General features: G+C 54.3%; 1 protein-coding gene across 14 annotated transcripts in view; it reads right to left on the bottom strand.

Annotated features, from left to right (window-relative positions):
- EP400 (E1A binding protein p400) overlaps positions 1-25,552 on the bottom strand; it is a 112,598-nt gene that overhangs the window by 48,639 nt on the left and 38,407 nt on the right. For 12 of the 14 annotated variants that reach the window (XM_057526072.1, XM_057526063.1, XM_057526065.1 and 9 more), the window contains 16 exons: positions 23,792-23,932; positions 22,942-23,020; positions 22,196-22,245; positions 21,790-21,847; positions 20,852-20,941; positions 16,586-16,693; positions 15,467-15,657; positions 15,048-15,225; positions 10,199-10,335; positions 9,008-9,177; positions 8,502-8,676; positions 8,156-8,292; positions 5,243-5,429; positions 2,800-2,966; positions 1,177-1,343; positions 91-333 (listed from right to left, as the gene is read on the bottom strand). In XM_057526072.1, the coding sequence (XP_057382055.1) occupies positions 91-333; positions 1,177-1,343; positions 2,800-2,966; positions 5,243-5,429; positions 8,156-8,292; positions 8,502-8,676; positions 9,008-9,177; positions 10,199-10,335; positions 15,048-15,225; positions 15,467-15,657; positions 16,586-16,693; positions 20,852-20,941; positions 21,790-21,847; positions 22,196-22,245; positions 22,942-23,020; positions 23,792-23,932 (2,278 nt within the window). The remainder of the gene's footprint in view (positions 1-90; positions 334-1,176; positions 1,344-2,799; positions 2,967-5,242; positions 5,430-8,155; positions 8,293-8,501; positions 8,677-9,007; positions 9,178-10,198; positions 10,336-15,047; positions 15,226-15,466; positions 15,658-16,585; positions 16,694-20,851; positions 20,942-21,789; positions 21,848-22,195; positions 22,246-22,941; positions 23,021-23,791; positions 23,933-25,552) is intronic. The other 2 variants (XM_057526074.1, XM_057526076.1) reach the window with 1 other exon arrangement.

Raw genomic sequence — 25,552 nt, 5'->3', positions numbered from 1 at the left:
TGGACAGCGAGGCTCTTCACACGCCACTCGTGTGAACGCAACGTCCTTGTGCAAAGAGGTGGCAGACCCAGGAGAGGTGAAGCCACTTACTAGGCAGGCGCGCCTGGGCCTGCGAGGTGAGCACCAGCCCCTGAGGCAGCGCGCTCTGCCCGGCCGGGTGCGAGGGGGCCTGGGCCTGGGGCTGGGGCGGGCCCGGGGTGGAGGCCGGGGCAGTGGTTTGAGCCCGCAGTTTCACAGGATGGGCTGGGCTAGGTGCTGTGCTGAAGGTCGAGGCGGGCTGGTGTCTCGGAGCACCGGTGGAGGCCTGAGAGGTCTGAAACGGGGTTGCTGGTGCTGCAATCGATAAGGTTGGTTTGTGCAAAGCTGTTAGAGGTTCTTCAGAAAACGCAGTATTAAACTCGAATTTTAAAGAAATAAAACAAACATTACTTCACACCACCTCTCAAAGGAGACGCCCTCTCTAAAAGGGGGTGGGTGGTCTGTAGGGTGAGAGAAGTCTAATTTTCTATCCGTCGTTAACTATTGGTATTTTCACTCTGAGCCACCAGTCCGCCACACGGTGCACTTCTGGAGTAAACGGGAGCGCCACAAGCCGGCCCCTGTGGGCGTGTCCGTGAGAACCACATCTTAACCACGCACGGGGGTCAGGCAGCGCTGGCGTCCCCAGCTGCACGAGGAGCTCTCGCAACAAGCAGCTCTGGCATTTATGAAGATCTCAGAAAAACACAGTGGACTTGACATTGAGGACCCCGTGGGTTCGGATTAGAAGATAATTTTTATTACCTTTTCTGCCATTTAACCCTATCCTTCTTCAAGTAACAATCAGGTTACATTGAAGCGGTGGCAGAGAACACAAAAGCAGACTTCCTCAGAAGTTTCATAAATGACTTCGACATGCGTTTCCCGACATAAAAGAGAACGTTTCTGCCGAGGTACATCTTCACCATCACATCAACAGTAACTCGTCTAAGAAGGGGATATCTTGTACAGTTCAAAGACACAAAAGCTTAAAACTCACGTGAGAACTACACATGGTCTCCTGGGCAGAGCCAGAGTGGACGGTCCCACTCCTGCTCAGAGGAGTGGTCACACGTCCCCATGGGGCCAGGGAAGCACGAGGAACTTCTTCCACAAAAACCCTCTGTGGTGCCGAGCATACCCCCACGAGAGGCATACCTTTTGCATCCGGATTTGCAGAGAACGTGGCGATGGGCGGCCGTCCTCGAACGTGGCCCTGCGGCGTGGCAGTGGCTGTGGGCGTGGCCGTCCGGGGCGGGTGTGTGCTGGGGAAAGCCACGGTGCGGCCTTCGGGCTTCTGGCCGTACTGCACGGGCTGAAACAACCTGGACGCCCGAGCGCGGGCAGGAAGACACGAGCACTGCTGAGACGCGGCAGGCACGGCCTCCTGGATGGGCCCTGGGGATACAGGGCCGCCCCGCGGGCAGTGGGGTTCCCACCCTGGGTGCAGTTTAAAGAGGGGCGGGGGGATTTCTAAATGCTGTGCTAAGAAGCAGCGCTCACCAGGGACCCTGAGGGAGGCGCTTAGTACCCAAAAATGGTACATCTACCCCAACGCTTGGGCGACGCAGGGGTGAACGTGATTAAGGCCCCATGAACGTGGACTAGAAAAACCGCGTCTAACTCATGAAGTCCATTCTGCGACTCTTCTGAATACGAGTAAAGCGGGGTGAAAAGTCAACGTGCACGACTAGGTAAGAAGGCAGTGCGGGAAATGGAGAGAACGGCAGAAACGGTCAAGGCGCCCCACAGGCACCCGTGGGCGAAGCTGTGACGGGGGATCCGCGCCACGGCTGCTTCGCCCGATTTCACCTCAGCAGCGCGCTCCTCCCACTCCTTCAACCTGGAAAACCACGACGGCAGCACTTCTACACCGAAACCCCCGTGCACTGCGCAGCCGGCAGAAAGCCACTGAACGAGGCCGCGCCAGCCCCGAGAGGACTGCGGCTTCGTTGCCCGGGCCATGTGTTTAACTGAGGGCTGCAGGCTCCTGTGAGCGTGGGCCAGGCAGCTGAGGCGAGGGTGGTCGGATCCCAGTCGCCAGGGAGGTCACACAGAGGAAAGGCAACAGGAACGGGCTGCCGTCTGCGGAGCTGGCCTGTTTCTCTCTAGAACACCTGTTTGCTTTCTCTTTGTTTTTAGCTGGAGCACAGAGTTGTGCACAAACCCGGCTCCATGGGGGTAGCCTATCTTGAGTCACGTGTTTCGAGTTCGTCCATCTACACGCACTGCTCCTCCCAGTCTCGTGGCACCTGCATCACGTCCCCGGAGGCCCTCGATGCTGCAGTCAGGGGTGGAGCCTCTGCCAGACCTCGGGGCCCCAACCCCGCCCCCCCGCACTGTCCGCCTGCCCTCCGGCTCCGACGGCTGCCACCACACCCGCACCAGGTCAGAGGTGGCCTGACCGCCCCGCCCCTGACCACCTCCCCACGCAGAGCCCTCCCAAAGCCCAACGCTTCTTCAAGATGATGAAAAGAGCCTCTCCTGCGCCCTGAGCACCCCGGCTGTTTATCCCAGGATCCAAGGACATCTGGGCAACTTCCAGGAGAAGCAGAGAGCCAAATTAGATGATGAGCCTTTCTTTCCACAGGCTGTAGCCCCAGTTCTCGTGTGGAGCTCCAAGCCGGTGGTCCCGGGTCTGCCCGAGAGGCTGCGGGGCCAGGGTCCCTTTCAGCGGGAGGAAGAGGGGATGCCACCCAGACCCCACGACACACGACCAGCCAGGACCCAGCCAGAGCCGGCCGGTGAGCAGGAAGTGGCGCTCCACGCCCCACTACACACCTGCCGGGCTTCAGTCTGACGGCCGCTGGCCTGCCCGACGGAGGCGGCGCGGTGAGCAGGTCCTCGAAGAGCTTCCGTGTCACCTTCCTCTTACCCAGCAGTTCCGCCTCGTGGTGAGTCATTTTATTTTCTAAGCCGATAAGGTCAAATATAGAAAGGTCGGTTTCCTACGGAGAAAAAGAAAACAACTTCGCTACAGGAGGCAGGAAAAAACCAACTGACTAGGAATCCGAGTCGACTCCGAACCGGGAAGGCCAGGCCCCTAGCAGCCGTCTTGCTGAGCAGCACCCGCCGGACCTCGGCGTGCTCAGTTACCCAACTTCAAGGTGGCAGGGGTGGCACGTGGTCATCCCGAGTGGCAGTGGGAAAGGAGGGGGTGGCGCTTAAGAGACAGACTAGACTCAGCAGAGAGGGACGAGCCTGGAAAACGCTCGTCTAGACGGAGGGAGATGCTCGGCCTCGTCGGGGAGGCTGACGGAGAGACCCTAGCGCGCCGGCGCAGGTGCAGCGGGCGCGTGGCACGTTGCTGTGCCCGGAGCCCTGGAGACGTTCCCTCCACCTGGGCTTCTCCTGGGTGTTCTCACCCCCACCAGGATGGCGGGAATCAAAGAGGACGGACAGCAGGGGTGGGCAAGGGTGTGGACACGTGAATGCCCCCACCCCCTCACACCCTGGTGGGGATGGGAAACCTGGCAGTCACCATGCAAGGCAGTTGATCAAAAGGTTAAAACATGGACTCAACACGTGACCCTGCAACTCCTCGCCCGTCAGACATGTGCCCAAGAGGAGCCCCACAAGAAGGGAGCCCCATGCCCACAAAAAACTTGCACGTGAATGTGCACTCGCAGGGGCCAAAAAGTGGAAACCACCCAAGTGCCCATCAGCTCGTGGACGGATGAACATACTGCGGTCCAGCCAGACAACGGAGGAAGGAGGTTCTGACACAGGCTGCAACGTGGATGAACTCTGAAAATATTATGCTCAAGTGAAGTGAGCCATAGATATAAAATATCTGGACCTGGTGAATCCACAGAGACCGATGCAGGTGAGTGGCTGCCAGGGCTGGGAAGGGGAGGGGGAATGGGAATGACAGTGCGTGTGGATTTTCTCTTTGGGGTAATGAAATGTTCTAGCATTAGTGGTGATGGTTGCACAACTCTGTGAATATACTCAAACCAACAAACTGTACGCTTCAGAACAGTGAGTTTTACGATAATGAACTACCTCAATAAAACTGTTTTTAAAATGAAAACACAACATAAAAACTACTATCCATGAAACATCTCCCCTCCCCACCCCACCGGTATCTTGAGGTAGCCTGCTTCTGATGCATCTTTATCCCCCATGGCTCAACTTTTCTTTAACTCAACGAAAAACTCATCCCTACATTATGAGTGGTAATTGTAAGAGTGGATGCATGTATATGTATAACTGAGTCACTTTGTTGTACACCTGAAAGTAATACTATAAGTCAACTACACTCCAATAAAAGAGTAGTAGGCGTAGCGGTAGGAATCACATTCATCATGTAACTCACCATATACTGCTTACCAACCAGGCCCTTCCTCAGACCATCACGTACATTAACTGACCGACTCCTCACGACTTCCCGGTGTGGTGAGGAAACCGAGGCAGACGGACCAGCCGAGGCCGCACTCCTCACGGGGCAGAGCCGGGACGTGAGCCCCTGCAATCTGGCCCCAGGGTCCCTGTCCTGTCCACACCCCGACCCTGCACAAGCCTATCAAAGCCACAGAGCTGGTTCCTGTTTCTCCGCGTTTGTGAGACCTCGGTCCCTGGTCCTCTGGGGTGGAGACAGCCAAGGGGAACTCAGGCACCAGCCTGCCAGCGGCCGGCCGGCCTGGGCAAGCTCTCGGCCTCCCACGCGGAAGCCAGAGCAGGAATGGCGGCCCCTGAGGGCTCGGCCCTGCCCCGCTGAGAGCCCCGAGCTCGGCACGCTTGTGCTCAGAATCACCCAACCTACCCCAATCTCTTTTGTTTTAAAAATTTTGGTTTTGGAAAAACTTGACAAAATTACCCCAAAATTCAAACACAGAAAGGTATACAACTCTACTTTTTTGGTCAAAAAATAACCGAGTTTCCCCACCTAGGGACGGCTACTAACATTTTAACAGAAAGGCCCCCGCAGGCCTCAGATGGTGTGCGCCTGTGAGGACACCCCCGCGGTCCCGCAGTTCCGAGCCCTGCTCTCCTCCACACGCTCCGCCGTTTCTCATGGGCCAACGGCCAGGCGAGGAAAACCCTCCCTGCTCCTTCACACTGTGGGCTCAGTCCTCGGGGCCCATTGCCAAGCGGCTTCTAGGTCGAGGGGAAGGCCCAGCATCAGGCGATCGCGAAACGCAGGACGCAAGTTGGCGGAGACCGCCGTTCCAGAAGCACGCGGAACAGCCCCCAGGCAGAGCCCCGCGCACCCTCTCCGTACCTTCCAGAAGTCTCCGTCGAGCGCCTTCAGGATGAGCGCGGCCGAGCGGCAGCGCAGCGGCCCCGCCGAGTAGGAGGACTCCGGCAGCCGGGGCGCCACCAGCCCGGGGTGATTGCAGATCCGCTGCAGCCGCAGGAGAAGGCGCAGCACGCCCACGAAGTGCCCGCTCTTGAGCGCTTCCTGCGTCCTGCGCGGGGAGAGACACCAGCGCTGCCGCGGCTGCCAGCACGTGCCAGCCGGGCTCCTCGCCCCCACCGCCCTGGCTCCACAGACACGCCGTCGGCGCGCTCCGCCCAGACCTGGCTAGCACAGCAACGACGTCCGGACCCACCTCTGCGTGGCCAGGGTCCTCAGACTCGCTCGCCGCCCCCGTGAGACAGGACGGGCGGCCAGAGAGCCAGCGCGCGCGGCAGACGCGAGCAGCCCTCCTCGCCTCCCGCCAGCAGGGACGCCGCCATTCTCCACGGCAGGCAGTGGCGGGGTGCGCACACCCGGCCTGGGGGAGAAGGCCCTCGAGGGGCAGGGGTAAGAGCGACTGGACGGGGTGGTCCAGCGAAGGAGGAGACCCACAGGCCTGACGCCGCGGCGGCGCCACGGGGGCCACGGCGCGGGGGCTGCACAGAGGCCAGCTGAGACCTCCAGGCTGGGGGCCCCCAAGGGCGGCCGCAGAGCACAGCGCGCCCAGCGGGCGAGGCAGGGAGGAGCCGTGGAGCGGGGCGGGCAGGGACTCGGGAGCAGAGGGGGAGCAGAGGGGACGGGGGGACGGGGGGACGGGGGGACGGCCCGGCCGGTGGAGCACCAGCGTCCTGAGACCGGGGAGCCACGCCCGGGGAAGCCAGTCCCGCGCACATGGGATCTGTGGTGCCCGGGGGACAGGTCAAGCCGCCGCAGGAGGACGCGGTCAGCCCGGCGGCCCGGGCAGCTCCCGCCAGGACGGAGCGCGTGGGCACAGGGGCGGAGCGGAGCGGGGTGGGGCCGGGGACGTGGACGGCGCACAGAGAGCAGCAGCAGGGGAGAGGGGAGGGCGGCCGCTCAGAGGCCCGCGATACGTGCCTGGATGAGACAGGAGAGGAAACGCGAGAAACCAGGAACACTGCAAACGGAGGCTCCTGAGGGGCTGGGCTCAGCGCCCGCCGGAAGGCCCGTAACAGAAACCAGGAGGACGCGGCGCCACCACGGGCGGGTCCGCAGGGCCCTCCGGGAAGGCGCTAGAAACGTGTGGCACGGCCGCCACGCAGAGGGCAGGAAGGCGCTGACCGGGAGCGATGCCCAGAGCCCACCCGAGGGCCCCGAGACCGTCGCGTCAACACGCACCGAGGCGTGCGGGGCACACCCGGGAGCCGCCGTGGGGTCGGCGCAGGCCTGCTCACAGCCCCCCTTGACTTGACCAACAGGCCCGAGAGAAAGAGGTGCAGGGACCTGAAGACGGGGAAGCTCCCTGCCGCTCCATCGGGACCTTGCGGCACAGGACAACCTAGGCTCTGCTGGCCCAGTGGCTCCGGGATGCAGGGGCCTCTCCTACGGGCACACGGAGAGCATCCCACACTCGACGAGCGGGCCCGAGGTCGTCACTGCCAAGTGCAACCCAAGCGACGTCCCACGGCACGCCACCGAAGAGCGACAGGGCAAGCGTCCGGAGGACGCCGGGGCTCTGTCCGGGTGAAGGGATGCCCTGGCCGCACGAGCCCGCGGCTGCTGGCCCAGGACCCGCCCTCTGCGCACGCTGCGATTCTCTCTGGGTCAGCACGGGCTGAGACAGCTGACCGCCAGCAGGGGCCAGCCGTGCCGCAGGCTGTCTGCTCCCGCAGTGTCCAGGAGGCAGGATCTGTCACTGCACGTGTTGTCAGGGGCGGGGCCTCCACAGCTCCTACGCCTGACTGAGATGGCCAACGGCCTGCCGCAGCACGACGCTGGTTGTCAAGGACTGTCTACTTGCACTCTGTCCTAACGCTGTCTAAAAAGAAGCCTGTAACACAAGCAGGCATTAACAGCAAAACCCTCTCCGGCACCCTTGCTACTGCGGACGCTATTCGGACAACTTTACGCACTTAAGCACATGACGCTCGCAGCCAGGCCCAGAGCTCTGCCCGCGTGCTACCTAAGGCTGTGCCAGGCGACCCAGCTTCCGGAGCAGGGCCACCGCCCCGCCACCTGCCTCCAGAGCCTCGGGGCCCCAGCCCGCACCTGTGCCCAGGCCTACACCTCGCCCTCCAGGTCCCGCCCACGAGGAGCGGGCAGGCGAGCCAGGTGAGCAGCCCACCCGCCACCTGGCACAGAAACGTGGCAGCTTGCTGTGGAATGCTGAGTCCCCACTCGGGCTGCCAAGGGTGAGTTCGTGGGGAAACTGGTGAGCTCTGCACAGAGGGGTGTAGTACTGAGGGCAAGTACATGTAAAATCTTCGAAACTTTAATCCCACGGGCTTATTTTTGATTTTTTTTATATAAACTCAGGAATACAGCGTACATGACAAAAAGAGCCGAACAGGTCACGAGAAGGATCACGGACAGGACGGGGCCCCACCCTTCTAAGGTCCATACGGAGGTGCCCGCGGCCATCCGGTGTGGCCCTGCAGCGCCACCTGCGCCGGACCACATGGCACGCGGGCCTCGGTCCCACGTCCGACCCGTGGCTGTGAACGCACGAGCCACCCAATCAGCACGGCCCCCTGCGTGAACCTCCAGGGCGGCACCGGGCGGCACGCGACGCCGTGCTCCTGCTGGGCCGGCTCTGGGCACAGCCTCTGACGGGACCAGGGAGGGGCAGCCCGCCAGCCTGAGAGGAGCGGAGCCGCCAGGGCCGGGCGTGAGCATGGCCTCCAGCTGCAGAAGCTCACCCCCGAGGAGCCTTCTGGAAGGCCGGGGGGCTCGCTCTTCCCCAGGAAGGTGGCCAGGAGCGCGCAGCCCTGAACTCACCCCGGCTGCAGGATGACATCCTCGTACAAGGCCTTCTGCCGATTGGAGAGGCGGCACTTCAGGACGTGCTCGTATTTCTTCGTTAGCTGCTTCTCCACATCTCTCTTAGTCCTCCGCAAAATAAAGGGCTGTGTCACCTGAAAGAAGAAAGTCCTCCTTGTCTCCACTGCAGCCGTGGCCCATCCGCGCTAGGTCGGGGGTGCTTCTCGGGCAGGGAGCGCGGCGGCAGGGTGGCAGGGCGCGGCGGGGCGGCGGGGCGGCGGGGCAGCGCGGCGGGGCGACAGGGAGCGGCGGGGCAGCGGGGCTGCAGGGCAGTGGGGCGGGGCGGGGCGGCGTGGCCGCGTACCCGGTGCAGCCGGATGACCACTTTGTGGTAGTAGTCCTGGCTCTCCTCGCTGGGGGCCTTCAGGGGGAAGTGCAGGTAGGGCCTGGAGAGGCCCGGGACGAGGAAGTGCACCATGGTCCACAGCTCCAGGAAGGTGTTGTGCAGGGGGGCGTCGATGAGCAGCAGACGCTGCTGGCTGCACACACAACGGGAGACGACACCTGAAACGTCAAGCTGCCCGCACAGCCTTTCTCTGCAGATACCCAAGGAGAGGGACGACGACCCTATGGAGCTAACACACACACACGCTCACACACACACACGCTCACGCTCACACACACACACACACACACTCACACACACAAGCACGTCTTGAGGAACGGACTGAATTAAATGAGCGCCTTCAGTGAGGGGAGCCCTTGAAGCTGAAAGGCCATTCTGGGCGTCTGCAGTTTCCTACGGTTCCTCCAAAGAACCTTTACATCAACAATACCCAGCACACGGCATGCGGAGAGGGGTGGCCAGACCTCTGCAGGGTGAACACGGCCTCCCAGTGCCTCTCGGTCATGCCCTTCACGCGCTGCATCTCGTCGATGACCAGGCACTTCCAGCGCACCCGCGTGAAGGACGCGTAGCCCTTGAAGAACTGCTTGTAGGACGTGATGCAGACGTTGAAGCGGTTGGGCTCTGTCCACCCCTGCAGCACAGAAGCCAGGCCTCACTGTCTGTGCAGGAACAAGCGGCCTGGAGAGGACTTCCGCGCGCGCTCACTACCCACCTAACCTGCCCCACCGCCATCACCCCTCCTCTTCCTTGGTAACCTGCTCTCTCACCACACAGAAAACAGCTGTTTATGTTTTTATGACCTTTTTCTTTAGGAGGCTAAGCACTTGTGTGGACAAATTAAGAAACTGCTTTGGAGGCATTAACAATCGCTTTTGGAAAACAGATCAGCACACAGTATCCAGAAGTGGGGCTCACTTTCATAGTGTATCATCTTAGTGATGGAACATGTATTCAGAAGATGATAGGAAATGTGAATATCTATGTTGCAGCTGACTACATTCTAAGCTATTAAAAAGCAAATTAATAACCAGAGAGTAAAAAAAAAAAAGAAAAAGAGAAAAAAGAAAAGACCCCTCAACGTACTCACTTTTTAAGTAAATATTACTCAACACAGTAGAGTCTAATCATAAGCCAAAATTTTCTCTCAGATGAAAAATTTCGTAACATACTTTTACTTAGAATCTAGTACTAGAAACTACTGGGCAGAAAATAGAAAAATAAGAGTCCAAATTTGTTTCAGACGCTCATCTGTTTGCCACAAATATTCCTAATAAACACATCCACGGGAATTATTTTACGGATTTGTAATTCAGAACTCAGGCTGCATCACAATTTCTTATTTCTGCCTTGATAACCAACAGGTCTACAGTTTTAAAGGATGACGGCACCTCCGGAGAGCATCTGAGCTCTGGGGGAAGCTCCCTCACCTCCTGGGGGGTGAACACAAGCCCTGCAGGGAACGGCCGGTTTCCCGAGCGTAGTCTATGCTTCAAGGGGGCTCTGAGCCCAGACAACCAGAAGGTCTCGTATCTCACAAACGAGTGACTGACAATAGTTACACTAACAAGCATGCGCTGACACTTTGAAACGTGTCTTCTACAGAAATTAAGATGTTTTCTGTTTAGTTCTATTTCAAGTTTAAACTAACATACCTGTCTCTTTGCCTTGAGTTCTCTATGGCTGCCAACATACAAGAGCGTTTTGAGCCCCGGACACCAGCGCTTCAGTTCGAGCTCCCACTTGAGTATGTTACAGCCCCTCACAACGACCAGATGAGGGCCCCAGTTGCCTACACAGGAGACATACAAGTGCCCTCTGTAACAAAACCCATCTGTCCAGGGCAGGTGCCCGGTGCTGTGCCCGGCCGGCAGGCGTGCGTGAGGCCAGGGCGCGACTAGAGCAGACGTCACTGGGACGCGGGGGTGTCCCCGCCCGCCCTACAGCGCAGCCGCCACCATCAGGACGGGCCGCTCCCCTGCTCCCAGGGCCACGGCAGGACGCACTCAACGAAGAGAGGCTGAATGAGTGAGTAGCCAGTAAAATGAGAACGTATTCAAACACGACCCCTTAACGTAAGCAGGGGAAGGACTCTCATCTACAGCGAACAATGCTCAGAAAGGACGAACCCTCAGCCTCGAGCCCCGCGGCCAGCACGGCCCGCTGGCAGCCCCATGCTACAGGCGCTGGTCCCACACTCACGCTCATGACAGTCCCCAACCGCTAGTCAGAACACACCCAAACCCATCCCAACCCAGCCCAAAACACACGGTTTCAATTGCAATCTTCGGAAAAGTAAGCGTTTCTTAAATTTCTGGGCAATACACACATAAATTTCAACTTCTGTGCTACAAATAAACATAAACCAAGTTAAAAGTCAGAAATGGCAGGCTTGGAAAAAATATCAGTAACACACACATCTACAGCCATTACGGCTCATAAGCAAAGTGTTACTATTGATCCTTAAAAAGAACCACCCAAAATGGGAGAAAATATTTGCAAACAATAGAGTTGACAAGGGTTTAACATCTAAAATATGCAAACAGTTCATAAAACTCAATATTGAAAAAACAAACACCTCAATCAAAAAAATGGGCAGAAGACCTAAATAGACATTGCTCCAAAAAAGACATACAGATGGCTAAGAGGCACATGAAAAGATGCTCAACATTGCTAATTATCAGAGAAATGCAGATCAAAACTACAGTGAGATATCACCTCATACCGGTCAGAATGGCCATCATCAAAAAGTCTACAAGCAGTAAACGCTGCAGAGGGTGTGGAGAGAAGGGAGCCCTCCTGCACTGTTGGTGGGAATGTAAGTTGGTGCAGCCACTATGGAGAACAGTATGGAGGTTCCTTAAAAACTAAAATTAGAGTTGCCATATGATCCAGCAATCCCGCCCATGGGCATATATCCAGAGAAAACTCTAATTAGAAAAGATACACGCACCCAATGGTCACAGCAGCATTATTCACCCATCAACAGAGGAATGGATAAAGAAGATGTGGTGTGTACACACACACACACACACACACACACACACACACACACACACACACATACATACATACACACACACGAATACTACTCAGCCATAAAAAAGAATGAAATAATGCCATTTGCAGCAACATGGGTGGACCCAGAGATTATCATACTGAGTGAAGTAAGTCAGAGAAAGACAGATATTATGTTAACACTTATATGTGGAATCTAAAAAATAATACAACTGAACCCATTTACAAAACAAAAAAGATTCACAGACACAGAGGAAAAAAAAAACAACTTATGGTTACCAAAGGGAATTAGGAGTATGGGATTAACAGATACAAACTACTATACATAAAATCGATAAGCAGGCCTTCCCTGGTGGCACAGTGGTTGAGAGTCTGCCTGCCAATGCAGGGGACGCGGGTTCGAGCCCTGGTCTGGGAGGAACCCACATGCCGCGGAGCAACTAAGCCCATGCGCCACGGCTGCTGGGTCTGTGCTCTAGAGTCCGCGAGTCACAACTACTGAAGCCTGCACGCCTGGAGCCCGTGCTCTGCAACAAGAGAGGCCACCGCAATGAGAGGCCTGCACACCGCGGCAAGGAGTGGCCCCCGCTAGCCGCAACTAGAGAAAAGCTCGCATGCAGCAACGAAGACCCAACACAGCCAAAAATAAATTTAAAAAAAACAAAACAACCGACAAGCAGTAAGGATTTACTATAGCACAGGGAACTATATTTAATATCTTGTAATAACCTATAATGGGAAATAACCTGAAAAATATATATGTAACACTGAATCACTTTGCTGTACACCTGGAACTAACACAATAATATAAATCAACTATACTTCAATTAAAAAAAAAACACCTAAGAGGAAAATGAACAAGGGAGTGAACAGAAATTCTACAAAGGATGGGACTTCCCTGGCGGTCCAGTGGTCAGGACTCCGTGCCTCCACTGCGGAGGGCCTGGGTTCGATCCCTGGTCGGGGAACTAAGATCCCACAAGCTGCGCGGCGCAGCCAAAAGAAAAAAAGAAAAAGAAAAAAGAAATTTCACAAAGGGAAAAATACAAGCAGACGATAAACTCTTTGAAGGGCATGACCTCGTGAGTAGGGAAATGCAAATCAACCCCAGGTGCCTTTCCCCCTCCAGTGAAAAACAAGCTTGTTTGTTTTTTTCACTAGCATTTAGCACATTGTTCCATTTCTAGAGAGGAGGGGCAAGTGTCTATATATGTGTCTGTGAGCATGTCTGTTGACACTTGGGCGAAGCACGGCAGGACACACACCAGACTGCCCCGAGGGGTCACCGCTGGGGATGGAAGCAGGAGGACAGCTACAGACTGCTGGTTGTTTTACGTTACAAAGGAAAAAGTGGCGAGTTTGTGAGGGATCTCAGCTGCGAGCTTCCCAGAACCGCCCCCCCCCCAGAGTCTCCTGGAGCGAGTCCCCTGCCCCTGGGGAACCGGTCGGCTCCAGTTCTAGGCTCCACAGTGCGGAGCCGCCCAAGGACACGGGCCCCCGGGGGTGGGGGCAGCCAGGGCAGCCAGGTGGGCCCCACTCGGCCCCTCCCGTGCGGAAGCGGAGCGGGCAGCACACGCCCGCCCGCCCTTCCTTCGGGCCCCCCCCCCCCCCCCGACCTGCCAGGCACCCGCCTCTCCCCCAGGGCGGCAAGCTTCCCGACAGCTGGCCCTCTGAGTCTGTTCCCAGCACCAAGGAGGCCCAGTGACCCCTCCGACACCGGCACTGGCCCTCTGAGTCTGTTCCCAGCACCAAGGAGGCCCAGTGACCCCTCCGACACCGGCACTGGCCCTGTGAGTCTGTTCCCAGCACCAAGGAGGCCCAGTGACCCCTCCGACACCGGCACTAACACAGACCTCTAACCAGGAAGAGCCAGACCCTGCGCAGCCTGCAAGGCCCTCACCTGACCGGCCGGCGGCCTTCCTGGCTCTGTGCCCTCCGGCCTCCGCACCAGCCTCAGCACTGTCCCGTGGACACACCGGCAACCCCTTCAGCCTCTGCACCCACCACCCCACCTTCCCAAGCCCCCCGATCCCGGTGGCCACGGCTTTCTCAGGCCTCTGCTCACAGGCTGTGCCGGGCACGCCGTACACAGTGGAAACGTGCTGCTCCCCATGTGCTGAATCCTTATTCGCTGTGCCTGCTGTGAGCCTCCTCGGGGTGGCGGGGGGGCTTTGTTCTGCTCACAGCTGCACCCCCGGTGCCAACAACAGTGCCTGGAACCAGGTAGGTGCTAGGTAAGCACCTATGGAATGAATAACTGATCCATTCGTTTGTTCAACCGATGAAATAAAATCCCCTACTTTTGAAAGTGTACACTGCTTCCAATTTCTTACTATTATAAATACAATAATGAACACTTTTTTCAACTAAACAATAAAATAGTAAGACAAGGTAGCTCTTCTATCTTGAGATAACTACATATATAAAAACTCATTTTAAAGTACTACATTGGACACTTTGCGGTACTGGGTCAAAAACAAACATATTAGCGCAAGGAAATAAGGCCCCAAAGTTGATCCATTTGTACTAAAAGTAAGATCAAGTAAGCTTTCAAAACCAAGGGCAAAGAAGAGTTATTTACTAAAGACGCTAAGGTAACTGTCAAAGAATTTAGAGGGGCCGGGGAGGAAGAAACGGCCCCAGGGCTGAAGGAATCTCCATCCAGCCTACTCAGGGTGCCAACTCCCCCTTAACTCAAGGGGCCCCTCCCTGCTACTAAAGCTCTGACACGGAGACGAAGGCCTGTGCTTCCTCAGGAGCTGGCTAAGTGCTGGAGCGTGAGGTTCCGTGCCCCCCCCGCAGGTGCTACGGGACACTCCCCTTGCGAGAGGAAGCCTACCAGCCCGTCCCGTGTCAGAGACACGCACACAGGCTCGCCCACAGCCCCACGGCACAGGCGGGGAGCAGGCAGGCGCCAGGCCCACAGCCAAGCGGAGGGCACGGCCTGCTGCGGAGTGCGGGCACTCCGTCCCTCTGCTGCTGCACAGACGCCGAGCCCTCACGGGGCTCCAGGGGTGGCGGGATCCAGCAGAGAGACAGGAGGGCCCGCGCCACAGCACAGGGAGGACGCCGATGGGCCTCGGCAGGGCGACCAATCACGCCACGGGGGACACGCACCCGCCAGCCCACGGGCAGCCCGAGGGGAGGGCCCGGCCGCGAGGACTCATGCCGACGTGAAGTGGCGACGTGAAGTGGCGCAGAGGCCCTGCTGCCTGGAAGTCACAAGTCCCCAGTCACACAGCCTGCTGGGTCTTACATTACGTTAGACTTTGAAAAACGGTGAGTTACTCGACCTAGTGTTTGTCATGAACGAGTGCTTTGTTTGTTCCAGTGATGAGTGCCTCTGAGCCCAGTTCTCTGAGTCTGGACCAGAGCACGGAACAAAGGAGCAGAGAATAAAGGCCTCTCCTCACCCTCACGCCAGATGCACTGCCTACGGTTCAGTTTCAGCAAATACGAACTGTTCAAAGAACAACAAGCTCTTACCTTCGTTACAGGCTAGGTGGGCAAAAAAAGCAATGATCTGCACTGTTTTGCCAAGCCCAGCCTCATCGGCCAACACGCCATTGAGGCTCTTCCGGTAGAGCCTGGCCAGCCACTCCAGGCCAATCTTCTGGTAATCTCTGAGGGCGCCGTACAGAAGCGCCGGCGCGCTCACCTTCACCTGCAGGGGCAGACGGGCCCAACAGGTACATCTCAGAACAGCCATTACAACTGCTGCCAGATCAGTCATATGATAAGCCTACTGGAAAGCCACAAAGGTGATTTACAGATAACAGAAAGAGAAAGATCCGTAATTGCTTTTCCTGACAACCTCTGCCGTTGGGATAAAGAGCTCATTTGGAAGGAGGAAGCTTTTCCCCTTAACAGAGACGCCATCCCTCACACAGGGCACAGCGGCTCACCGCGGTGCTGATCCGAGCACTGCCCTTGGGCAGGATGGCTTCGGCCACAGCGGTCACTTCCGCGATGTCCTTTGTGTGAGGCTTCCCGACAACCACTCTCTCTGTGGCTTTAAACTGGTCCATGATGAACAGCGAGTCGATGAGAACCACATCCTTCCGGCTCTCTCGGTCTCCTGAGCAGTCTTCCATGTCTGTGATCAATGGAAAAACGGGATTTGCGAGGTTTGAGAGGCTGTGATAGTATTATGAGGCCACTTAACATGACAAAAAAAAGAGAGAGAAGAGAAAAAAGAAAAGGAGTCGCTAGAACCCAAACACTTCAAAGACAGAATTGAGCAGCAAACTTTTGTTTTTAATCCACTTTAGATAGTTAACAATGTATCCAGATAAACAGGTACAAACTCTTACGGAGTTTGTAGGACCACTCTGGAAGACCCTTGGGTGAAATTGGAAAATGTCTGTGTAGCACCAGGAGCTAGAGATTTACGGCCATCTAAGGGTTTAGTGACTGCCCTCCACCACCAAGAAAGGAAGAATCGGAAGCATCATAGTTTGGGCAAGCAAGGGGGCCACCAACCCCTCCTCGAGTCCTGCTGCAGCGTGGGGTCCAGCAAGCCCTGGCCTCCCCGCAGAATCTTCTGGGCCCCTCCCTTGCCGCCCCCGCAGGCAGCCATGTCTACGGACCAGAACAGGGGGGATAAAAACAAGAACACGTGGACTCTTCCGGGCGTAGTCTGTGTACCTCCTTGGAACGCCCAATAAAAGTCAAGTAAAGTCCTTAAAGTGGGTGTGTTAAATTAAACAAACACAGCACAGCCTGGATAAATGATAAAACCTAGGCCCATAAAATTTGTATAAATCTGGAGAAGAGTATTTCTACATTGTTCACAACTTGATCAAGTACTCTGATAATTATGCCAAGTTAACCAATAAAAAAAAAAAGCACAGAATTTAATGAAACTATTAATATAAACTTTCATGTTACATATATTTTCAACTTTTTATCAGACTGAAAGAAGTGAAGGTTAATTCTTAAACTCTGTTTTAAGCACCCTTCCTCTGTTAAGTATTTTGGCTTTTGTTTTCAAAGCTGAATTCTTCAAAGATGTTAAAACAGACCTTCGTCTTCACTTGTCTCTTCACTGTCAGGTTTAGGTTGGGGCCACTGGAAATTCGGCAGAAAGGCACCTTCATACAACTTCATCAAATCAATTAAGGGCAATTCAGCTGGAAAGGATTGTAGGAAGAAAGATTATTTTACACCAATAGTGTCAGCTGGGAAGAAAACACAGTCAGGAGAAGGGCCCTTTCATACACAGTTGACCTTGAACAACTCAGAGGTTAGGGGTGCCGACCCTGCAGTGGAAAACCCGAGTGTAACTTAGTCTGCTCTCCTTGTACGAGGTTCCTCCACACCCGACCAACCGTGGATCGTGTACCACTGTAGTGTTTACTATTGGAAAAAATCCACGTGTAAGTAAGTGGACCTGCGCCGTTCACACCTGTGTTGTTCAGGGGTCAAATGTATATTCCTTTTCCTGGCTTTAAATTAATTCCTTGGGAAATGTATATATTTTCTAAAAGCACATTTATTTTTTTCCAAAAACTAATAATGATTGCCCATTACTGATACAAGATATATGACATTTTCTTTATAAAGATGAGAATCTTTGAAATGAAGAAACTCAACTTTTATTCATACAGGAACAAATATTCCTGAAATAATCTTAATATATGTACAGTAAAATCTATAGATTAATAAACGAAAATATAAAAATACTACTGATAGAAATAATCAGTGGAGATGATACATATAAATACAAAACATCAAGTAAAAGTCAAAAATAAAACAAAAAATGTTCAAAAAAGATGATAAAATATTGTTACAGACTTTTTTGTATAAAGAGCTCACCCTAATTGATCAAATAGCCCACCACACTAAAGCCCAATGGGCGAGGGATATGGAGCTGTTTCACACACAAAATACTCTAAAGGGCTCATAAAGTATCTCTTTAACTGAGCATCTCCAGAAACCAGTGCACAACGTATCCCCCATTGCATGGCAACCACCTTAAAACCGTAATGCTGGACGAATATAATGACTCAAACGGTCTCAACACTGCGGGTGATGGTATAAACAGGCTTAACTTTTCTGGAAACCAGTATGAAAAGCTGAAGAGCTTTAAATTTCATGCCCTCTGACGTCACTATTTCCCACTCCATGGGTCTGTCCAGGAGAGTAATCGGAAACTTGGACCCAGGTTTGTATTCAAACACAGTTCCACAGGGTGTTATATATAACAAGGCAACGAACGCTGTGAGCTGTGTACCTGTGATACGTAAGCCTTTCTGCATGTACACCGTATGTCAATAAAATCTGTGGTCAAAATAACAAACGCCACAGAGAAGTACCCCAAAAGAACAGTATTGAGGGCTCTCTTCGTTTAAGACTTATAATCCAGTGACTTCATTTGCTCATGATTTAATAAGCTATTCGTCATAGGGGGCTGATAGGTAGATACATGATAAAGCGAAGTAAGACCAGTTGTGGAAGGGAGGTGGCGGGTGTATGGGTGTTCGCAATAAGGTTCTTCAACTTTTCTGTTTGTCTGCGTGTTTCCATAACAAAATGCAGGGAAATGTACATACACATCATACAATGGCTATCAAAGTAGGAAAAAAAACCCAGCAGAAACAACTGAAAAACTACCTCAATAATAAGATAATTCAGTAAGGTGCCTTGGAACAAACTTAACTCACAGGAATCAACAGCCTTCACACATATAAACCAGTTTGAAGATATAATGGGAGAGGAGATTCTATTTAGACAGAAAGTATTTCTATACTTCTTTAGATGGAAAGTATTTAAATACTTAGAATTAAGGTTTTAAAAAATTCACAACATCTACATAAAGAAAGTGCTGAAAGGTTCATGAGGGGCACGAGAGGAGACCCAACCAGGAAGAGGCACCCCAGTGAATGGACGAACATGTGCCCCCGGCGACACGGCTCCCCGCGGTCACAGCCTGGTCAGTCCCCCCGAGTGGCCAGGGCTAACCAGGGTGATCGCCTGTTGTGGGGACACCAGCCACTGCACCACCCCGTCCTGAGGACGCTCGAAAGCCACCCGGAGAAGTCCCCGTGTAGGGGGACTGGGCTCGCCTGCCAACAACCACCCACCCGGCCAGCTAGGGGGCCAGCTGGGGTGGACCGGAGGCTGGGCCTGCTGACGGCCGCATCCCTACAGGAAGGGGTAGAGTAGCTGAGGCTCCAAGTTAACACAGACTCTACCAAGTCAGGGATGCACACAAGAATCAGCAAGAATCAGAAAGGCCTGCAACAAGAATGCAAGACAAGGTGTAGCTCAAAGGCTAAGAGAAGAGATAAAACAGAACACTGGATTTGAACCAACCAGTCATGACCAACCACCACAAACTACTGCCTTTCCGGGTGAAAATGTCCCTCTCAAATCAAGAACAAGCCAAACGCCGGGAAATTCCCTGGCGGTCCAGTAGTCAGGACTCCATGCTTTCACTGCTGAGGGCCCGGGTGCAATCCCTGGTCGGGGAACTAAAGATCCTACAAGCTGTGTGGCGCAGCCAAAAAAGAAGAACAGGCCAAAGGTGCCCACTATCAGCACCTCTATTTCTACACTTTACTGCAAGGAACGGTAATAGAAGGACCAGGATTATAAAGAAAAAACTGTTATTCTTCAGAGATGAAGAGGTTGTATACACACAAGTAACGCGAGAATTTAGCAGAGCTGCTGGATTTAAGATCAGTAAATAAAAATCAACTGCATTTCTACAGACCAGCAACAAATTAAAACGTAATCTTAAAAAAAATACCATTGATTACAACTTCAAAAAATATAATGCACCTAGAAATAAATCTAATAAAAATATGCAACCATAAAATGTTAGTGGAAGCTATTTAAGGAGATCTAAGTAAACGGAGGGGCTACTTTGATCATAGGTTGGAAAAGCTCTTCATAGAGATGCAATTCTCACCAAACACCCACTAATTCAACCACATTCGAATCAAAATACCCAACCAGTTTTTCTCTGAAACTTGATAAACTGATTCTGAGTTGTATCTGAAATAGGCCCAAATTAGTCAAAACTCTCCTAAAAAAGAATAAGGCAGAAGGACTGACCTAGCTAGGCCTCAAGAATTATTATAAAGCTAGAGTAATCAAGGGAGTGTGGTACTGGTACAAACTGACCAGTAAAACAGTGAAGGTCCCAGGAAGCGCCGCGCGTATCAGGAAAGCGTGGCTAACGTGTGAGCTGGCACTGAGCGTCGCTGAGGAAGGGTGCCCTTTTCAAATGGCACGGGGAGAGTCAGTTAACCATTTGGGGGAAGAAAAAGAAACTGCACTCTTACTTCACATTAGAGACAAAAGTGATTCTTGGTGCGTTACAAACATCGAGACGAGCGTAAAACAAAAATTTTTAGACCACACACAAAGACATCCTTTTGATCCTGAGGTTAAAAAAAATTTCCTTTAAACAACACGGACAAACTCAACTACACTAAAATTAAGAACACCTGTCCCTCAAAAGGCACCATAAGGAGAAGGAAGACCCACCCCAGACTGGAAAAAGGTCACTACGACACACGTCACCGACAAGGAAACGTGTCCAGAACACAGGAAGAACACCCAGGGTCAGTACAGAAAAGAAAACCCAAAACCAAGTGGGCGAGGACAGCGGTGAGAAGACGCTGCGCCTCGGGGGTCACGCCCCCCCACCACAGGCAGACAACACCAGGGGCTCCTGGGACGCCGGGGCCTGGCCCACCACTCCAACCACGGCGGGGCACCGCCCCGTGCGCGCACGCCCCGCAAGCTGGCCCCCCTGCTCTGAGCACAGACGCTCGAGCACGTGTGCACAGGACACACGAGAGTGCTGCAGGCAGCGCCGCCTGTGAGGACGAATGCAGGGAAACCACCGAGCTGCCCACCAAGAGCACAACCGCTAAGCCGTGACACGTGCACACGCAGACCACCGTTCAGCCGTGGGCACTGACTCTGTAGCAACACACCTCCACGGGGACGACACTCGGGAACAGAACTGAGAAAAGGCAGCGGTGAGCCTCCAGAGTGATTCCATTTCTAGCAAGTTCCAAGACCCAAACAAAGCGGGACGTTCAGGATTCACGCAGGGGGAGGGGGAAGCTGCGTGGAAGGAATGATAAACCCGAGATCCAGGCCGCAGTCGCCCCCTGGGGCGAGGGCAGAGGCAGAATGGCGCTCCCCCCGACACTGGGCAGCGTGGCTGCTTACACCGCACGCAACCCATTGCGGTTTTCATACCTCACGTGTCACGTGTGTGTCTTAATAAATGTTTAACAGGGCATTCTAGTAAGCGACTCGGAGCCTACCTTCTTTGGCTAAATTCAATAGCTCTGTTTGGTGATCCACAGCCCCCTCAATCGCTTCTTCCTCTTCAATCGTCTCCTCCTCATCTTCCACTGAAACGGTCACCGTCACATGTCAGCGAGAGAGGCTCCACGACACCCTCCATGCAATTACTCACGGAACGCTACAAGGCTCCGAAACTGTCATGCACAGCCGTGAGAGAAGCTAAACTCAGACCTAATTTCTCAGGTTAAATCTGGAAGTGATAGTTTATTAAGTAAGCAACAAACCAGGGACCATCCTTTATACTTTCTCTTCCATTTCACAGTGTGAAATAGAGGCTGGTTTTCACCACATGACAGACCTACTCAGGCCAAACCAGGGAGCGATGTGAACTCCCTGTCCACCTGCAGAGCCCACTACTGAAAGACCCACAAGCACGTTGTTTGGTGTCACTACGAATTCGTCATCGCCCATTTCAGAGGCCCCAGCCCCTGCCCAGCTGAGGATTCCCCGAGCTCAGCTCCCATCCAGCAGCTTCAGCCCAGCAACCCCACGGCCGGCTCCTGGTGGCTAAGAGTCCACCAGCACCCATGGCAGAGCCCCACCACCCTCGGGCCACCTCTCCATCTGAGCTGAGCCCTCACCACGGCAGGTCTTCCCTCTCTCTGACTCCTGCCCCCAACACGCACCGCCTCTCCTCCCGACCGACAAAAAGCACACGTGCACACACGCACGCACGCACACGGTCTGACACCTTCCCTCCTCCACAATCCAACTCCTCGTCTCTTCACTGCAAAACCCCGCCCTCCACCAAGGCCCCCGGCCCCCAGGAGCATAAGCTGCTGAGCCACCGGACTCTTCCAGTCCAGGCGGTACTCGACGCCCTGAGCACCGAGCAAGCTCTCCAGCGGCGCTTTCAGAGAGCCCTGCACACAGCCAAAGCGCCAGGGGGACAGACCTTCATCATCGGTTAAAGACGTGCTTGCTTTTCTTTTTCTTCCAGGTATCCCCGAATCCTGTGACACAGAACACAAATTGTTAAGCGTGAGATCTGAAAACACAGAATGAGAACCCAAAGCAGAACTGTCTACTCCACATGCACCGGGAGGACCTGGGAGGGCCCGTGCCAGGCGTGTCCACGGCAGACACCGGCAAGGCGGGGAGGAGGCTGCGGGGAAGCAAGACGAAATCCACGCCTGCTCTTCCCAAACCCGAGGCGACACCCAGGTGAGCCTAAGGCTGGAAACAACCAGCTGTAGGCCCGAGGGGGACTGCTCCCCAGCGAGAGAGAGAACGCTATTCATGCCTACGACTTCCTGCAGACAGACATCCCTCGCACAGCGACGCGACAGCCCCGAACTCACCACAAAGTTTTCCCGTAACGCATCAAGCCCTGTAGGTCTCGACTCTTTACCTAAAGAGACAGGTAACGTGATTTGCTTTCACTAAGGCTGTGGAGCAGGTGACGCTCCTCACACGACCAAGGGCACCTCTGCCCGCCCCCCGAGGAGGGGAGGCGAGGAGAGGAGAGGACAGCAAGGCGGGCCCCACCTCCCCTCTGCGACGCAGGGCGGCACAGCCACACCGCCACGCCCACTCTCGGCTTCAGCAAGAACCTAGAGTCTCCAAGCTGGCAAAGCTTCTCTTTCATGATCTGCATAATCTTAGAGCTCCGTGACTTTCAACAGGAACCACCTCCTTCACCTCAGTTTCCTCATCAATAAAAGAGAGGACTCCTCCCCGTCCCCTCCCCAGGTTTCCAGTGACGGGGTAGCTACTGCTGACACCGCGGGGGCAGCACGACGGCCAGGCACGGGGACCATGGCGGGGCGGGGGGCAAAGGCAGGGGGAGTTCACCTCACTCTCCGGGGACACAGGGGACAGGCTCAGAACCTCAGCCCTGAGAGCCCCCCCGAGTTGGCCACCCTGGGGCTTACTGACTCATACTAGCGAGTCTCAGAAGAACTGAAACGCCAGGACCAGGCTGCTGAGTAAACGGCCTCGCTGCGGAGGCTCCGCGGGAAGCCGCGATGCCACAAGGCAACGGTGAGCAGAGAATCGAGCAAACGCAACCCGCAGAAGGGGAAGGTTTTTTAAAAAGTAATCATACCTTTCCGGGAAACTTTCTGGAAATTTAAAGCCTTTTTCCTTTTTTCTTCTAATTCTACTTGTAGTTTTATTTCCACAACCTAAATGCAAAGAGTTAAATAAATAAGCATGTTACTAAGAATATATATTATAAAAGTTGTATACAGGAAAACATTAAAACTCACACGTGGAGACCAAAAGCACAGCTGTCCCAACCCCATTTCAGATCAGAGCTGACCCTTGAACAACGTGGATTTGAACTGTGCAGGTCCACTGGTGCTCAGTGCTTTCCAGCAGTAAATCCTACAGAGCTGCGTGCTCTGCGGCTGGCTACACCCGCAGCCGCGGAACCGCAGAGGCAGACGGCAGACGATGAGCCGCGTGCAGATTTTCAGCTGCACGCGGGGCTGGCGGCCCTAACCCCCCACGCTGCTCAGAGAGAAATGTTCAGTGTGGTACTCTTTCATTATTTTGTGTCAACTGCATCCCGCCCGAATTCTGTCAGACGGTAAGAAGAGAATTTTTATGAAAAGGAAGCGAGAGACAGAGCAGCCACTCTGGAACTAAGCAGCCTTTAGTGACCTGCGCCAATACTAAACAGAACGACCTGACGGGCCCCTCAGGAAGGCTCACAGACACCACAGAGAGCGCAGGCCACGGCTCACGGGGATTTCGATGCACAAAGAGAAACACAGAGGCAGAACCAGGTCTCCTGATAAGGGAACAGCCCAGAGGCGCCCAGGCGGTGCGGGCACCGCAGGCTCTACCTGTGGGATTTCCCCATCAAACAGGCAGGCAGGGCTCAGAAGGCAGCCTCACCAACCCCAACACAGTCTATGCTCCCAGGAGCCCATCAAAATTTCAGAATTTACCTGTTCAATATTTGACCAAAAATATTCTATTTCTCTAGCAGTTGACGCAGCTATTCGTCTCAATCGGTTCTGTTCTTCTCTCCTTCCCCTTTCCTCCCGAAGCTTCTTCTCTTCATGATGACGCACTACAGTTCTGACAAGCTAGTAAATAAAAGTCCAAGAATTTTATGTTGTGCTCTGTGTCATGCTATCAGAAAACATACATAACGTTTCTTTAAAATCTTCTCAGCCCGTAACTACATATAATCCACAGAGAGACACACCCTCACCTGCTCTAAGGGCGCATGGGAGAAATGCTGATTCCAGTGAAAACCACCCCCAACGGTCTGCTTGACTTTCCTACAAGTGTTATTTTACCAAATACAAATATTTTTCTCCAAAATGGAATATTATACTGTGCTACAATCTTCCTTTCCCCCTTTAATATATGAGTAACATCTTTCCATCAATCAACACAGATCAAAGTCATTTTTAATGCGTATCATTTCCACTGTGTGAATGCAGCAAAATTTAACTCCTAGGTATGAAAAAAGTTGGGTTGGGATAATTCACATTTTTTAAGGCTTTTGCTTTAAACTGCCAAACCACTTTCCAGAATTTCTACTCTTTACATCCTCACCAGCAGTACCTCCAAAAGGTGCAGAGACGTAACTCAGAAATGGACACATCCTGAGCCCCGAGCGCAGCGGAGCTGCCAGCCCCTCAGTTCTGGGATGACCCCGAGGTGGCTTCCCACCACAGGACTCCCAGGGCCTTGTCCTGGTCAGTGCACACCCCTCGCACAAAGCCTCCTGCTCCTGCTCCCGGGGGTGGAGGGATGGCGCGAGGAGAGGCAGCACGCAGCCACGGCTCCCGGCGCAGCGGCCTCGCAGCCCCGCTCCTCAGCGTCCATCCACAACCCTCGTCCCCCGGCCACTGCCCTGTCCAGCCCTGCGTCCACATGCTCAGGACCATCAACGTTCGTGAAAAAGGAAATGTTTAAGGAGCGATCTGGTTTTTTTCTTAAATACACATGAATCTGATTAAAGACCCTGTACACTCAGACCCTGCTGTTACCCCCTTGGTCTCGGCTTCTCTCTACCAAAACCACGTGGGGAAAGCGAGGGGGAGAAGTCAGAGGAGGGAGGCGGACAGGCAAGGCACACAGGACCAACCCCCAGTCCTGAGAGCACAGGAAACGTGAAGGCAGCATCCAGGTCCCGAGGAATCAAGACACGCAGTGACGGAGGGAGGAGCAGCTGGGCCTGGAGCTACGTACACGTACACAAGGACAGCGGCTCTGCGCTCTGGCACCCAAGAGCCCTAGGAATCGGTCACTTTCCACACGGCCAGCTTTAGCAGTAGCCTCTCCTAGAGGTCCTACCCCGGGCTGGGTGCCCACTTTGGGAGCAGAGAGAAGGAAATAAACTCTGAGCCAGCATTGGAGAGAAGCTGGACCGGAAGGCTGCGGGCAGCCAGAAGGCCGGGACGAGCGCCTGAGCTGCTGGCCAGCCGACTGGCCTCTTCCCCCTTCCTGCTTTCAGCCTGGATCTGGGGGGCCGCAGGCATCCTCACGCCAACTGCCAGGCAAAACTGGCCAGAAGAAGAAGCCAAATCCCAGGACAGAACTGCAGCGGGAGAGCCGTGTCTGCTCCCAGCAGCCCACGCTACAGCGCTGGGGACACAGCCCTCAGAAATGAAGCAGCACAGCAGTTACTTTCTAAATAGCAGCAAAACGTTCTCCAGCTACATCCTAAGTCAAGAAACCCTTTAGAGGGACTC

The sequence above is a fragment of the Balaenoptera acutorostrata genome, chromosome 13, assembly GCF_949987535.1.
Source record: "Balaenoptera acutorostrata chromosome 13, mBalAcu1.1, whole genome shotgun sequence".
Taxonomy (NCBI): Eukaryota; Metazoa; Chordata; class Mammalia; order Artiodactyla; family Balaenopteridae; genus Balaenoptera; species Balaenoptera acutorostrata.
Note: the sequence above shows the minus strand (reverse complement) of the source record. Positions and strands in the feature narration are given on the sequence as shown.